The sequence below is a fragment of the Anopheles marshallii genome, chromosome 3, assembly GCF_943734725.1.
Source record: "Anopheles marshallii chromosome 3, idAnoMarsDA_429_01, whole genome shotgun sequence".
Classification (NCBI taxonomy): domain Eukaryota; kingdom Metazoa; phylum Arthropoda; class Insecta; order Diptera; family Culicidae; genus Anopheles; species Anopheles marshallii.
Window position 1 is genome coordinate 83585936 of NC_071327.1, and position 14712 is coordinate 83600647.

The 14712-nt window shown below is 49.6% G+C and overlaps 2 protein-coding genes across 2 annotated transcripts; both read left to right on the forward strand.

The window, feature by feature from the left end:
- The first annotated feature begins 1107 nt into the window (after nt 1-1107).
- On the forward strand, nt 1108-8338 carry LOC128710872 (laminin subunit gamma-1). The gene is made up of 9 exons (XM_053805726.1): nt 1108-1257; nt 2270-3146; nt 3796-5184; nt 5249-5446; nt 5783-7199; nt 7271-7520; nt 7594-7680; nt 7756-8056; nt 8127-8338. Exons 1-9 carry the CDS (start codon nt 1108-1110, stop codon nt 8336-8338), a joined length of 4881 nt encoding a protein of 1626 aa, XP_053661701.1.
- A 1198-nt stretch (nt 8339-9536) lies between these two features.
- On the forward strand, nt 9537-14340 carry LOC128716258 (adenylyl cyclase X E). Its single transcript, XM_053811179.1, has 11 exons — nt 9537-9680; nt 9748-9888; nt 10452-10976; nt 11045-11169; nt 11245-11280; nt 11340-11771; nt 11838-11991; nt 12043-12236; nt 12310-12976; nt 13042-13310; nt 13383-14340. The coding sequence occupies exons 1-11, from the start codon at nt 9537-9539 to the stop codon at nt 14338-14340; spliced, it is 3645 nt and encodes a 1214-aa protein (XP_053667154.1).
- The last annotated feature ends 372 nt before the right edge of the window (nt 14341-14712 follow it).

Here is a 14712-nt window from a genome sequence, read left to right on the forward strand (position 1 = left end):
AAATATTTGGTGGAAAGATAAAGAAAAACATCCAACAAGAGTCCGTAGTGGCAAGATGTCTTGCAGTCGTTATTGCACAGTGTATACCTTCCGTAGCACAAAGTTGCAGCTAGCACCTCCCTCGGTATAAAGCAACAGGCCGAAACAACTGTCCGTATACAGTGCCGGCCGGAGCCGTGATGTGTGCCGCAGTACTGATGAAGTCATTCTTTATTTTTCCATACTCCCAGCAGATGTAAAACTATCCCAATTTTACTACCTCAAGCACCGAGAAGCGTACTGTTTACAATTCATCGCCTCATAGCTTCATGCCGCGATCGATGATCGTGCTCTGTGATCGTTTTCAGCAATCGTGACTGCCGGATACCCTCGCAACGAAAATCAACATTTGCCTATACAGTAGGCAGGGGTTGTGTTTATCTTGCAAGTGTGTGAGGTAGGGTGTGGCCGGGGTGAAAGGGAGTAAGAAATGCCGGAAGATTATATTCCGTTTTTTTTTTTGTCTGAAGAAACATTGCATTCGAATAGCAGATCTTGGCAGTCTTCGCCATTGAAGATCATCTCCCGATCCGGTGGTGGTATGACGGCAAAGATTTGGTGCCACTACTTCCAAATGTGTTTTTGTAATCTCTCCCATGTTTTCTTGAGAAAGTCGATTCGAGTCTCTCGTTTCTCTGGGGATCCGATCGTTCCCGGACGTCTCTCTAGTGTGCTCTACGTTGGGCAACATCTGGCAGCGAGTGCTGTACGGGAAGCTGGCCTGAATTACCATTTGCCGATAAGACGTGCTGGAGTTCGGGCTGAACGGACCAGCATGAGCCAGCGTTGCCCGCCGAGGTTGCTCGCGGTTTACTGAGTGAGTGCTCAGGAGGAGGGTTTCGCAATTCCTCATCAAAAGTTGTAAAGAAACCGCGTGTGCACTGGGTGGATTGGTCTGCGAACGAACGGCACAGCTGTGAAACAAATACTTACAGTGCGTTTTCATCCTTCCATCTACAGTAGTGTACGGACAGTGCTAGTGAACTAGTGGAGAAGTACCGAGTGGCCCAGGGGTGGTGGTGGCAGAGGCGAGCTAACCCGCTGTACAAGATTACCAAAGTGCCAAAGATGACGCTAAGTGTGAGAGGTGAATCGCGAACCTGGTCGGCTCTAGTGACAGCAACGGCACTGCTGCTAGTATTAACGACGACAAGTGCTAACGAAAACACACACTACCTGCCCCCGCTGGAATGTGTCGATCCTTACGGCAGACCGCAGGTAAGACAACCCTTTTCGATGTGCAGGAACTTGCGCCAGTAGCCTCGAGATGTTTATGACGTAAGAATCTACTCCGGAAGCAGCATAGGTTGGCACTTTGATAGTGCTCGCGTAGAACTACATCTACGATCGCGTCCAAGAAACTGGGTTAAAGTTCATCACCAAAGTGTGTGGAATTTCAAACTGTCCGACTTTGATAATTCGTTGGCTTTACAAAACCAACTCGTTCAGCTTATCGCTTTTTTAGCTCTTTCAATCCCCAGAAATAGCTGTGCGATCATGTGAAAAAACTGGACGTGATCGTTCGCTTAGCACCTTCCCAGCAGAATCATGACAGCTCTGCATCCAGAAGCTCGGACTAATTGCGGGTGTTTTTGCCGGCCAAAGATGCTCCAACTCAAGCTGTTTCTTAAATAATGCACATTTTTCAATTAGCAACAATTGTTTCGACCGCAGCTCAATTAGCGCCATCCGCTTAATGAGCGCGCGGCAACCGAGTGCAAAGGAAACGGAAGCCACGACATACACACGACACCACATGGAGTCCGGGATTGATGGAGTACGGTGGAGCATATTGTTGATAATGTTTGTTCCCCCGGTCGCTTCCCGGCAGGGCAGGGAAGGGCGGTATGTGTGGCGTATGGACCAGACGAACGCATAGAATCGCTCCGGAAGCGTCTTTATCAGCTATTTTAAACCATTCCTTTGCTGGCAGTGTGTGATAAGACCCGCAATCTCGGACCTCTGAAACCCCCTTGCTCGGGTGCGTGTTCTTAGTGAGAAAGAGTTTACTTGTTGTGTTAAGATGCTGATCGTGCTCACATCCCGACCAATGGGCTCTGTGGACGTGACGGCGTCTGGGATGTGTACAAGATTAAGCTAGAACTATTCAAGCGCGTAAATAACGACGCACGAATATGATTCTTACCTCATCTTCGATTTTGTTCCCTTACCTTAGCGCATTATCACTTAAGCGGTTCTTTCTCTCTTCCTCCCGACTCCTTTTCTACAGCGTTGTATTCCTGAGTTCGAAAATGCGGCCTACCAGCTACATGTGGAAGCGACCAACACGTGCGGAGACGAGGTCGATACGGATTTCTGCGTGCAGACGGGCTACTCCAACCGGAAGAGCTGCGACGTGTGCCATGCGGGGCAACATTCGCCCCACTTTCTCACGGATTTGCATGATCCCAACAATCCGACCTGGTGGCAATCGGAAACCATGTTCGAAGCCGTCCAGTACCCGAACCAGGTGAACCTGACGATGCGGTTGGGCAAATCGTTCGACATCACGTACATCCGCATCGTGTTCCATTCGCCGCGGCCAGAATCGTTCGCGATCTACAAGCGTGTCACACCGAATGGACCGTGGATCCCGTACCAGTACTACAGTGCGACCTGTCGCGATACGTACGGGCTGCCGGATTCCATTTCCGTCATGAACGGTGAGGATGAGTCGCGTGCGCTCTGTACCAGCGAGTACAGTGACATTTCCCCACTGCGGGACGGCAACATCGCGTTCTCGTCACTCGAGGGCCGACCCTCGGCCATCAACTTCGAGCACCATCTGGAGCTGCAACAGTGGGTGACGGCCACCGACATCCGGATTACGCTGGACCGATTGAACACGTTCGGCGACGAGGTGTTTGGCGATTCACAGGTACTGAAGTCGTACTTCTACGCCATTACCGACATTGCGGTCGGTGCGCGCTGTAAGTGTAATGGGCACGCAAGCGAATGTACCACCAGCACCGGGCTGGACGGTCAGCGGACGCGCGTGTGCAAGTGCATGCACTTCACGGACGGACCCGACTGTGACCGCTGTTTGCCGTTCTACAACGATGCACCGTGGGGACGAGCGACATCCAAAAATGTGCACGAGTGCAAACGTAAGTACCTCACTGTGTTGTGTGAGATCGTCCCGATCGGTAACAACCGTTAGCAAACGCTAATACTAACCCGACCGCAAGAGGACCCGAAAGTGAAGGGCCACTTTTTGCCGATGGTTCCCGATACGATTTCTACCATATAGTGGATTGGAGAAGGTTCGATCGTACCGTACGAATGATGCGTAAAGGACAGGTTTCCTTTTATGTGCTGAACATATCACGCAAGAGACAGCGCTTGGTAGGCAGCTCCTTCGGGAACTGGTCCGCTACCCGTCTTCGAATCTTCTACATTGCTGTGTCCATCTAGGGCAACTGTCCGGGGCTTTAGTGTCGTACATTTTCGTTCCGAATGCATGCACATTCGCGTTTGAAACAACCATCGATTTGGTTGTGGTTAAAGTTCCTTCCACACGGGAATATCACGGGAGTGCTATGAAACGTTCTAATGTGTATCGGTTGGTTTTGCTACTTTTGTTACTGCTTCTGGCCAGTGGAACGGAGCCATTTGCCTTCTACACGTACCGTGAGCGGAAAGGTTCTTCCTCGTCTCGCGTGCGATACCTCGTAGACTGTAAGGGGCGATGTTTCCGTCGCATCCAGCAGCGAATCACTTCTAACCCACATTTTGTTTGCTCTCATACCCGTCCAGCATGTAACTGCAACGGCTACTCTACGAAATGTTTCTTCGATCGACACCTGTACAATCTGACCGGGCACGGTGGCCACTGCATCGACTGTGGAGCGAATCGCGATGGCCCGAACTGCGAGCGTTGTAAGGAGAACTTTTTCATGCGCGACGACGGCTACTGTATCAACTGCGGATGCGATCCGGTCGGTTCGCGATCGTTGCAGTGCAATGCCGAAGGGCGGTGCCAGTGCAAACCGGGCGTTACGGGCGAGAAGTGCGATCGGTGCGACAGTAATTACTTCAACTTTGGGCCACACGGTTGCCAGCCGTGTAACTGTGACGAGCGTGGCTCGCTGGACAACACACCGTCCTGCGATCCGGTGACGGGTGTGTGCTCGTGCAAGGAAAACGTCGAGGGACGGCACTGCCGCGAGTGTCGGCTGGGATACTTCAATCTGGACGCGGAAAATAAGTTCGGTTGTACGCCGTGCTTCTGCTACGGGCACACGCTCGAGTGTACGAGTGCTAGCGGGTACTCGATCGTATCGACCACCTCCAACTTCAACAAACACAAAGAGAAATGGACCGCCATCTCGGACACGGGTTCTCCGGTGGACGTGAAGTACAACTCGCACAGCCAATCGATCGGTGTGGGAGCCAATGGATATCGGACGGTGTACTTCCTAGCGCCGGATCGCTTCCTGGGCGATCAGCGAGCCTCGTATAACCGACTGTTCAAGTTCCGGCTGCAGCTCGTGGGACAACCGCGTGTTGAAGTTAGCCCGTACGATGTGGTGCTTCAGGGCGGTAACAGTAGCATATCGTTGCCGATCTTCGCCCAGAACCAACGCATGCCGAGTGAGGAATCGCACGAGTTCGCATTCCGACTGCACGAAAACCCCGAATATACCTGGCACCCGTCAAACTCGGGCCGCGGATTCATGTCGATCCTGAGCAACCTAACCGCGATCAAGATCCGTGCCATCTACGGTGACCATGGTGAGGCCATACTGGACGACGTAGAGCTGCAGACGGCACACCGGGGTGCTGCTGGTCGACAGGCAACGTGGATCGAACAGTGTACCTGCCCGGAGGGCTATGTGGGACAGTTCTGTGAATCGTGTGCTCCTGGCTACCGGCACAATCCGGCACGCGGGGGCCCGTTCATGCCCTGCGTACCGTGCGATTGTAACAAACATGCGGAAATTTGCGACTCCGAAACGGGACGCTGTATCTGCCAGCATAACACGGCGGGCGATACGTGCGATCAGTGCGCTAAAGGATTCTTCGGTAACGCGCTGGGTGGAACGCCGTTCGATTGTAGAAGGTGCCCCTGTCCGAACAATGGTGCTTGCATGCAGATGGCAGGCGATACGGTAATCTGTCTCGAGTGTCCTGTTGGCTATTTTGGTATGTAAACTATACAAACTACATATTTGTTTGCAATCGTTACGACTAACCTGTTCTTTTCCAGGACCTCGTTGTGAGCTGTGCTCTGATGGATACTACGGCGACCCAAGCGGTGTATATGGAGCGGTGCGAATGTGCCAGGCATGTGACTGCAATGGAAATGTGGACCCGAATGCAGTGGGCAATTGTAACCGCACTACTGGCGAATGTCTCAAGTGTATTCACAACACGGGCGGACCACACTGTGACCAGTGTTTGGCAGGTAAGAGAGCGTTCAAACGTTTCGCCTAGGAGAGTTATCTTCCAGTCCGTGGCATTGAAACGTTTTAATCAATGATCGATACGGGTTGATAAGATAAAAACAGGGCTGATGGTGCGTAATGTACGATTGTACCGATTCTACGCTAAAGCGCTCACGGAGACATTAGACATGCGTGACTGTTGGAAGAGTATATTTGTACTGTTAGTGTTGGCGTTTGTCGGTGTTCTTTCGCAAGAGCAACGTAAAAGCTGCGCTGATGGTATAGCGAAGTTTCTCGATTGCTTTGCTGTTGATGTTTACTCATGTTTGTTCACTGTTACTGCTACCTTCTTTTAGGCCACTTTGGAGATCCACTCGCCGAACCGCACGGAAGCTGTGAAGAGTGTAGCTGCTATCCACGAGGCACGGAACAAACGGAGAAGGGTATCTCGATCTGTGACGCCATCAACGGAAACTGCCACTGTAAGCCTAACGTAATCGGACGTACGTGCAATGAATGCAAGGTCGGCTATTGGAACATTGGGTCTGGAAACGGATGCGAAAGCTGTAATTGCGATCCGATCGGTAGCTACAATTCGTCCTGCGACAGATACTCCGGCGAGTGTTTCTGCAAGCCGGGTGTAGTGGGCAAGAAGTGCGACAAGTGTGCTCCAGCACATTACGGCTTCTCGGAGGATGGATGTCATGCGTGCGATTGCGATCCCAGCGGTTCGAAGGGTTCTCAGTGCGACCACTATGGCCAATGTCCGTGCAATGATAACGTCGAAGGACGTCGGTGTGATCGCTGCAAGGAGAACAAGTACGATCGACACCAGGGATGTTTGGATTGTCCGGCCTGCTACAATCTGGTACAAGATGCCGCAAACGATCATCGTGCCAAGTTGGCAGAGTTGAACCAGATCCTACAGGACATCCAATCGAAACCGATTGTCATTGATGACAGTGAGTTTGCTGGAAAGTTGCATGCAGTACAGGAGAAGATAGACATTCTCGTAGAGGATGCGAAGAGTGGTTCAGGTGGTGGCGAAAAAACGTTGAATGAAATACTCCGGGAGCTCGAGGGTCGCCTACAGGAAGTGCAGAAACTGCTGGACAATGCCGACCAATCACAGGAGGTTACGAACCACAAGATCGGCAAAGGAGGCTACAATGCAACGTTGGCAAATGGCAAGATTCAAGACGCACGTCGTCAGTTGGACAGCGCCGTGGAGCTGCTGCAAACGGAGGGCAATACGGCGCTGGCTCGTGCGAAGGACATTTCGGGTCATCTGGGTAACCAGACGAATCAAATCAGTGGTATATCGCGTGAGGCTCGACAGTACGCTGATCGGTTCAAGGCGGAAGCTGATGCCAACATGAAGCAGGCCCAGGAAGCGCAAAAAAAGGCATCGGAAGCGTTGAAAAAAGCAAACGACGCGTTCAACCAGCAAGCAAACATTACCAAGGAGCTCGATACGAGCATATCGAGCGAAATTGGACAGGCCCGCGAGAAGCTCAACACTGTCTCCAAGCTTACCGAGCAGGCACTGACACGTGCTCGCGAAGTAAACGATGAAGCACTGACGCTGTTCGCTGCCGTCAATCGTACCGCACCACCCAACATCGACATCGACAAGATCAAGAAGGAAGCCAACCAGTACAACCGGGAGGCTGATCGAATTGCGGACGATCTTGCTAACAAGATTCGCGATCACGCCCAGTTGCTCGATAGCGTCGTCACAAACATTGAGCTGGCCGAGACGTTGCTTAACAGGTAAGCACTTGAATGGTGTGTAGTTGTCAGTATATATGTACGCTACATATGACCTTTGCTTTGTCTTTCAGGGCTCAGTTACAAAAGGAAGATGCTATCGGAGCACTGAAGCATTTGCAATTCGCCAAAGAACTGGCGATTAAAGCCGTGGCTGAGGGTGATGGTACGTTACAGAAGGCAAACTACACCTACCAAACATTGGCCGGATTCAAGAACCAGGTCGAGGAGTCCTCCAAGCGTGCGGAGGATGCGCTTAATTTGGTACCGAATATTGAGCGGCAGATCACCAACTCGCGTGACCTTCTGCAGCGTGCAGAAGAGGTGAGTAGTAGGTTGTTTTGTAGACGTGAATTCGCTCTTATTAACCTTCTTCGCTTTTTTTTTGTCTGCAAAGGCTCTTTATGCTGCAAGTCGCAATGCAGAAGATGCACGTAAAAATGCGCAAACGGCTCAGGATAAGTATGCAGAGGAAGCTTCCAAGGTAGGAGTGAGCTACTGGTAGCAATACATTCGAGCATTATACATAACCCTGTGTAATTTTCACCTTCTTGTTTAGTTGGCTGAAAATATCAAAAAGCGTGCCAATGCGACGAAGAACACTGCGCGCGATCTTCACCATGAAGCAGATCAGCTGAATGGTCGCTTGGCCAAGACGGACAACCGATTAGAGGAACGCGAAGCACAGATCCGCAAGGATCTTAATCTCACGAACGAGGCTAAGGAAAAGGTTGGCCAAGCACAGCTGAATTCCAATGAAGCGAAATCGCAAGTCGACAAAGCGATGCGCGAGGTCAGCCTCATCATGGCGGAGTTGGCCAATCTGCGGGAGATCGACGTCAAAAGTTTAGACGATTTGGGTAAGACACACAGCACGATTGCGAGCGTAAATGGTTGTCACTTAATGTCACCTTACTCTTTCCTCAACAGAACGTCGTCTTACTGCGGCCGAAAAGGAGCTGGAAGATGCGCAGCTGACCAAACGACTCAACAGTCTGACCGAAGCTAAAAACATCCAGAACCAGAATATCCGCAGCTATCTGAAGGAGCTGGCCGATCTGCGGCTCGAGGTCGTTAACATCGAGCTAATAGCGAAATCACTGCCACCGGGATGCTTTAAGCGCACGCATCTGGAACCGTAGGCAGCAGCAGATGAAGCCGATGTACGTGTGTTCCATGTTAGGGAAGCTCCTCTGTCCTCGAATAAGCGAGGTAGCCAATTTGAGAAGACACGCATGCCGTATGTTTGCGTGCTTACAAAATGACAAATGTGCCACAAACCAGCAACGAACTACTAAACTACTAATTGCCCCGTGCAACAACCCGTCTTCATTACGTTTTAAAGCGATAGTTTTTTAAGCGAATAATATTTAAAAGGTATCCATCAACCGTTTACGACTAACACCCCAAAACTAGCATACAGAATAGCCAACAGTGCCAACAGTTGGCGCTTCCACAAAGAAAAGAAACGATTCAACTGGTGCTACTACAGAACAAATCCAGTGACTTAAGTAGGGACTTTTCTACTCCATGTGTGTACGCGTGTTTTCCTTGCCTTTTAGTACGAGTCTCGATTAACTGACCTATCTGATCTGAACCAACCTATCCGCACGTTCGTAACACCGGCTCTCCGCATTTCCGCTTCCTGGTCTTCGAGATCTAAGGTTTTTCTATCCTCTACACATCATACTATATACTGCCCATCATCTTAAGCGTGCCGAGAAGATAACGATTTGGGAAGGAAAGTTAATAAACGTACAACAAAACTAGAACCGATGACTGTGTGTCTCTGTGTTAGAAACCGCTCTACCAGTTCGACACAGGTGCGTCCACACCTACACTACACTGATGGTGTGAGCGTTATCGGAGAGCGTCGTCTTGTACATTACTTTTTAAGTGGTAATTTTCAATTTCCCTTTCCGATGCCCTTTTACTGCCCGTGTCGTAACCACCGGGACCGACCGGGTGGATCTGTTAGGCTGGAGCACCTTATCATCGTCCGGTTATTGATTAGTTTCCGATTGTCGCTCGAAAGCGCCGCACGTTTGCACTTTCTTATGCTACGAGTAGGCGAACCGACCGCGACGTTACGGTTGATTTTGCATGCCAAGCTACAATTCACATGGGTTGGAAAAGGGTTCCGAACGCAGGATTAAATATTTGAAGAACGAGAAATATCGGTACAAACAAGGTACAATATCGGTTCAGTGGTCGCGGAAGCCTGTGTGTGGTCGTAGTGCAAACTCCGTTGAAGAGATGTAATAGGGAAGATCAACAAGCAAAAGTGTTTAAGGACCGTAGTGGATTGAGTGGACGTCGTGTGCCTTTCAACACAACACGATGATGGGTGAGGTGAATCCCGAAACGGGCGTTTATGCACCGGAAGAATGTGACATCTGTCGCACGGATAGCAACGCCGATCAATCCCACGATACCGAGGGCGATTATATTGCACTCAAGAAGTGGGAACTGGGATTTCTGAGGGTAAGCATGTAGGACCCTGCTGCTCGGTAGACTCTCAATCGCCTTCCCCTTATCACGCACATTACAGCGCGAATGTGTCAATCTGGGATTGGAGACCTTCTACCTTAAATATATGGAACGGGTTCAACGAAGCTATCTGTCGATATTTGTGGTGCTGCAAACGTTCGTCAGTATCTCGCATGTGATCGTCATCGTGACCGGTAAGCCGGTGAGTACACAATGCCCATGGCGAGATTTTGTGGCGCCCCGTCACTCATCCATTCAGGTTTCGTCAGATGCCGTTGGTCAAGTTACTGATCAACGGACTGCTGTCAGGCGGGATCAATTCATCTCCCATCAATTATCCGCTCGCCAAAAGAAGGGCGCTACTGACTTTGCACTGGCCAAAGATGCTCCTCCCAGTGGAGCGGTGTTCCATGTCGAAAACAAGACCCAACAAAACCCGACCCGCCGTCCTATCTAGAGAGCGTTCATGCGAAGATGACAATAATTTTAATTGATGGTGATAACGCACCACGGTGCATTGTTGTGGTACTTACTTCGGAAGCGCACGATATCGGTGTCGGCCGCACGCGGGTGACGATGTTGATGATGTTGTGTCCGTATCGTATCGCGATAAAGAACGGTGCGCTACCGCTAGTCGCGCCCTGCATCGGCTGATTTACTGAATCATGCTGTTTATATTGGTGTACGGTTCGATTCATCCGTCAACGCATCGAGGATGGATTAAACATTTACAACTAACTATCGCTCACTGTACAATCATTGTAGCATCCAACGGCGGCTATTCATCCTGATCTGATCTGCTATCTGTTCGGGATTCTAATCGTATGGATTTCACTGTTTGCCGCCTTCAAGGAGGGTCTCGTGAAGGCTTACCCTTGGGTGCCGTACGTTTCCTCCAGCATCGCTGTTATTACGATGATAATTACCGATCTGACGATTCCTCTGTACCACGCGGTTGTCACGTTCATCAATCCACCACTGCGGCCTTCCTACGCCAGCCATACCATTCTGGCGATCTACATATTCCTTCCGCTCAGCGAAAACATCCACGGTATCATACTGGGCAGTGCAACGTCTCTGTGCTATCTGATCGTGATGACGCTGATCACCTATCGGCTGGAGAACGATACGGCCCTGAAGGTGATCACCGAGCTGATCTACTTCATCTGTCTGAATCTGTTTGGGTTGTACTTTCGGCTCATCAACGAAGTGGCCATTAGACGGACGTTTCTCGATCGACGGGAGCTGGTCGAGGGTAACTTACTATTGAAGTTTGCCCGCAACCAAGAGGTGCGCCATGACACGGTATGGCACGATGACTCGCAACAGTGAACTGATGCGCTTTCGCTTCATTACAGAAAGAGCTACTGCTGAGCATCCTTCCGGAACATACGGCCGAACTAATGGAGAAGGACATTCGTGCGATGATAGAAAAGATGCGCAACGATCAGCACAATGCCAACCAGACGATCAATACCCAAAAGTAAGATCACCTTTGGGGGTTCGCAGTTCGTTTCTTGAATAAGTCCTATATCCTTCTTCCATTTTTCAACTGCAGCTTCTTCCGGACGGGCACACAATGGCGTTCCATAAAGTAGGTATCGATACAAAGATCGAATTCATTCGCCATCCTCACAATTGCTTAATTCGCAGCAAACTGTACGTACAGAAGCATACCAACGTTACGATTCTGTATGCCGATGTGGTTAACTACACGCACATGACAACGCAGCTGCCCGTCCGCACCCTGGTGGACGTACTCCACGAGCTGTTTGTAAAGTTCGACGAAGCTTCAAAGGAGTTTAACGTGCTGCGAATCAAGTTCCTGGGCGACTGTTACTACTGCGTGTCGGGTGTACCGGTACGCAACAAATATCACGCCAAAAGCTGTGTCAACTTGGGCCTGCGCATGATCAAGGACATACGGGATGTGCGTATGTCGCGGGATCTGAACATCGATATGCGCATCGGTATCCACAGCGGAAGCATCATATCCGGTGTAATTGGAGCGTGCAAGTGGCAGTATGATATCTGGTCGAAGGACGTTATTATTGCCAACAAGATGGAATCAACCGGGGAGGCAGGGTGAGAGAGATCTTGGGGCTCATCTTAGCTTCAGTCTAATCGCTGTACCGAATTCTTCCTCCACAGCAAAGTTCACGTTACAATGCAAACTTTGGAGCTGCTCGATGGTGAGTACATCTTCGAAGAAGGTACACCACAGGCCAAGGAAGATCCTATCCTCGTCAAGCACAATATACAGACGTTTCTGATCGTTCCCCAGCCGGGTTATGACGATGGTTCGGTGAGTGGAAGCGAAACAGACCCGAAGATCGCTCACTCATTAGTATGGTAGTTTTTTACCGTTCAAGAGCCTGGCCCCAGCAGTCGCATGTCGAGTGGCGTGAAGAGGAAAACCATTAAAAAAGAACGCAATTTGGTGACGAGAAATTTTATGCAAAACTCAATGGAACAATTTCGCGAGATCATGAAGCTGACCAATGTCGAAATGGCCTACGAATTGGAGCGAATGCCGATTGGAAGATTTCAGTCAGTTCAGCGAACCCCTCAGCTGGCGTTTGGTGTTTCCTACCTAATCCGTTTTGATTGCTGTCGCCCACAGGTTCAACAAGTTGTTCTCGTCTTACAAAACCTACATCCAAGAGCCTTCGCACACGGTAACGCCGAGATCTACGGAGAATGGGCCGCGTTGCAGTGAAGAAGACACCAACCGTCTCGACAACATGTCCCCATTTTTTATGTGTTTTGAAAACAAACGCTGGGAACTGTCGTACCTTCGGGAGCCGGATCTAATGCTCAAGTACAGCGTGCTGATGAGTTTTATCGTGTTCGTGTGCATACTGCTAATACAGATCTTAAACGAAGCGTCGGGCATGTACTTTTGGGTGCTAAATGGGTTATCCGGAGCACTGCTGCTTGCATTCATTCCCATCACCTGGTTCAAGAAGGTCTGGGACGTCTACACGCCGTACTCGATCGACGATTTGCTGCGTGTCCGAAAGCCTCAATCGAGGGTGATGCGAATATTTTACGATTTCTCCAACAATATCATGAGTAACTACGTTATTCGCACGGTGATCTATCTGATTACGATCGCGTTACTGGTGGTGTGTTCGTTGATGTATTTGATAGAGTGTAGTTACGATCTGCTGGACCAAACGACAACAACCGAGCTGCCTCCGATCGATGCGGACAATCTAACGAACCTGTTTCATGACACCCGAGCACCGTTTGAGTCGTTGGGTAAAAATTTCTGCACAAATCCATGGGTAAGTGATGTTGGGTACCATAAACCTGTGAGGAAACTCCTGCTCAACTTAATCTCCAATTCCAGTCCGTCACGCAGTGCCTTACGCTAGCGATCGGGATGGCTTTTCTATTTCTCAGGATACACTTTCTACTGAAAGCTGCCGTGGGTCTGCTGATATTCTTCTGCTACTGTTGGGCGATCTTTGATGAGCTGTATAACTACTTCGACAGTAGCGCCAGCATGAATCCGGGCCTCGATCCAAAGGTCTCCCACCTGATGCTAATTCTGTTCATTGTCATCATATTTCACTGGATCGATCGGCAGTCGGAGTACATTGCACGGACGGATTACAAGTGAGTGTTTTCCGAAAATGCGCGATAGGTTGTTTTGCAAAACTGTTATGCAAATGCTTTCTATCTCGTTAGTTGGAAACAACAGCTCTTGAAACAGAAGGAGGAAGCCGAAGTAACGAAGCAAACGAACAAGATCCTGGTGGAAAACATCTTGCCGACGCATGTGGCCGAAATCTACATCAATCGACAGTTGAAAAATGAGTTCTACAACGAGGAGTACGAAAATGTGGCGGTTATGTTTGCGACCATCACGAACATGGAGGTGAACACCGACATATCTGTAGAGAATGAGAAAAGTGTGCTGAAGGTACTGAACGAGATAATTTGTGATTTTGACGAACGCCTGCAGTACTTCGACGGGTACTTGAAGGTGGAGAAAATCAAGGTCGCCGGATGGACGTATATGGCGGCCTGTGGACTCGATCCGGGCAGGTGTGATTCGTCCTCGTCTCTCAGTGGCTACCGTTCTGTGTCGGGCATGACACGTACCTCTCTAATGACCAACGGAAGGCGTAGTCTTAATCCTCGCACCTCACTGGAGGTGACCCACAAGGCTAGCACGAGCACTAGAAGCAATTCCAGCAATTCTAGTCGGCAGAGCAACAACGTCACGATCGTCATGGCCGAGTTTGCGCTCGAGCTGATGCGGGTGTTGCGAGACTTTAGTAATGAAAATTTCAAACAAACCAGCCCGGGATTGCTGCGGGTCGGCATATCTCATGGCAAGGTGATGGCTGGTGTCGTAGGCTCCAGCAAACCTCTGTATGATATCTGGGGAAATGCGGTTAACATGGCATCGCGCATGGATTCCACCGGGCGTCCAGGTCGTATTCAAGTAACGAAGGAAAGCGCGGAAGTGCTCCAAAGCTACGGCTATCAGTGCGACTATCGGGGCGAGATATTCGTCAAGGGTCGTGGAAAAATTCCTACATATTTTCTAAAGATAAGTAACGATTTGAAGTTTCTCAAAAAGTCGTGTGCGACAAGCAATGGAACTGTGCCCACCGAATATATAACGACGAAGCTTTAGTTTAAGCTATTTATCAACATACATGTTCTACTTGTTGTGAAGCATATCATACCAATTGTTACAAGTTGCCAATCCGGGCATCAGGCATCATATTGATGATAAATTTAAAAAATACATCATTCCATTTGCACCACAATAAAATACCGCATTGTATGCTAAGTGTAATAAGTGGCATTAACTTAAACATGTCTGGTAAACCATCGACATGTACAAAAGGTGAAACAAATAAGTTAACAAAAGCAAACAGCCCGCTGTTGAACAAATTCGCGCCAGTGGAAAATCTGGACTGAATCATTCAATGCGCCATTATATACGCACGTTATCTTGCATCCAACAGAAATGCCAACGCAGCTTCCCATGTCAACTTGAATT

What these genes read in the sequence shown, in the direction of transcription:
- LOC128716258 (XM_053811179.1), top strand. Translation starts at nt 9,537, where the DNA reads ATGATGGGTGAGGTGAATCCCGAAACGGGCGTTTATGCACCGGAAGAA. An exon ending in CAGACGATCAATACCCAAAA is followed by an intron (nt 11,170 to 11,244) that starts GTAAGATCACCT and finishes TTTCAACTGCAG; the next exon opens with CTTCTTCCGGACGGGCACAC. An exon ending in ATTTCTGCACAAATCCATGG is followed by an intron (nt 12,977 to 13,041) that starts GTAAGTGATGTT and finishes CTCCAATTCCAG; the next exon opens with TCCGTCACGCAGTGCCTTAC.
- LOC128710872 (XM_053805726.1), top strand. Translation starts at nt 1,108, where the DNA reads ATGACGCTAAGTGTGAGAGGTGAATCGCGAACCTGGTCGGCTCTAGTG. An exon ending in GTGTCCTGTTGGCTATTTTG is followed by an intron (nt 5,185 to 5,248) that starts GTATGTAAACTA and finishes GTTCTTTTCCAG; the next exon opens with GACCTCGTTGTGAGCTGTGC. An exon ending in ATGCAGAGGAAGCTTCCAAG is followed by an intron (nt 7,681 to 7,755) that starts GTAGGAGTGAGC and finishes CTTCTTGTTTAG; the next exon opens with TTGGCTGAAAATATCAAAAA.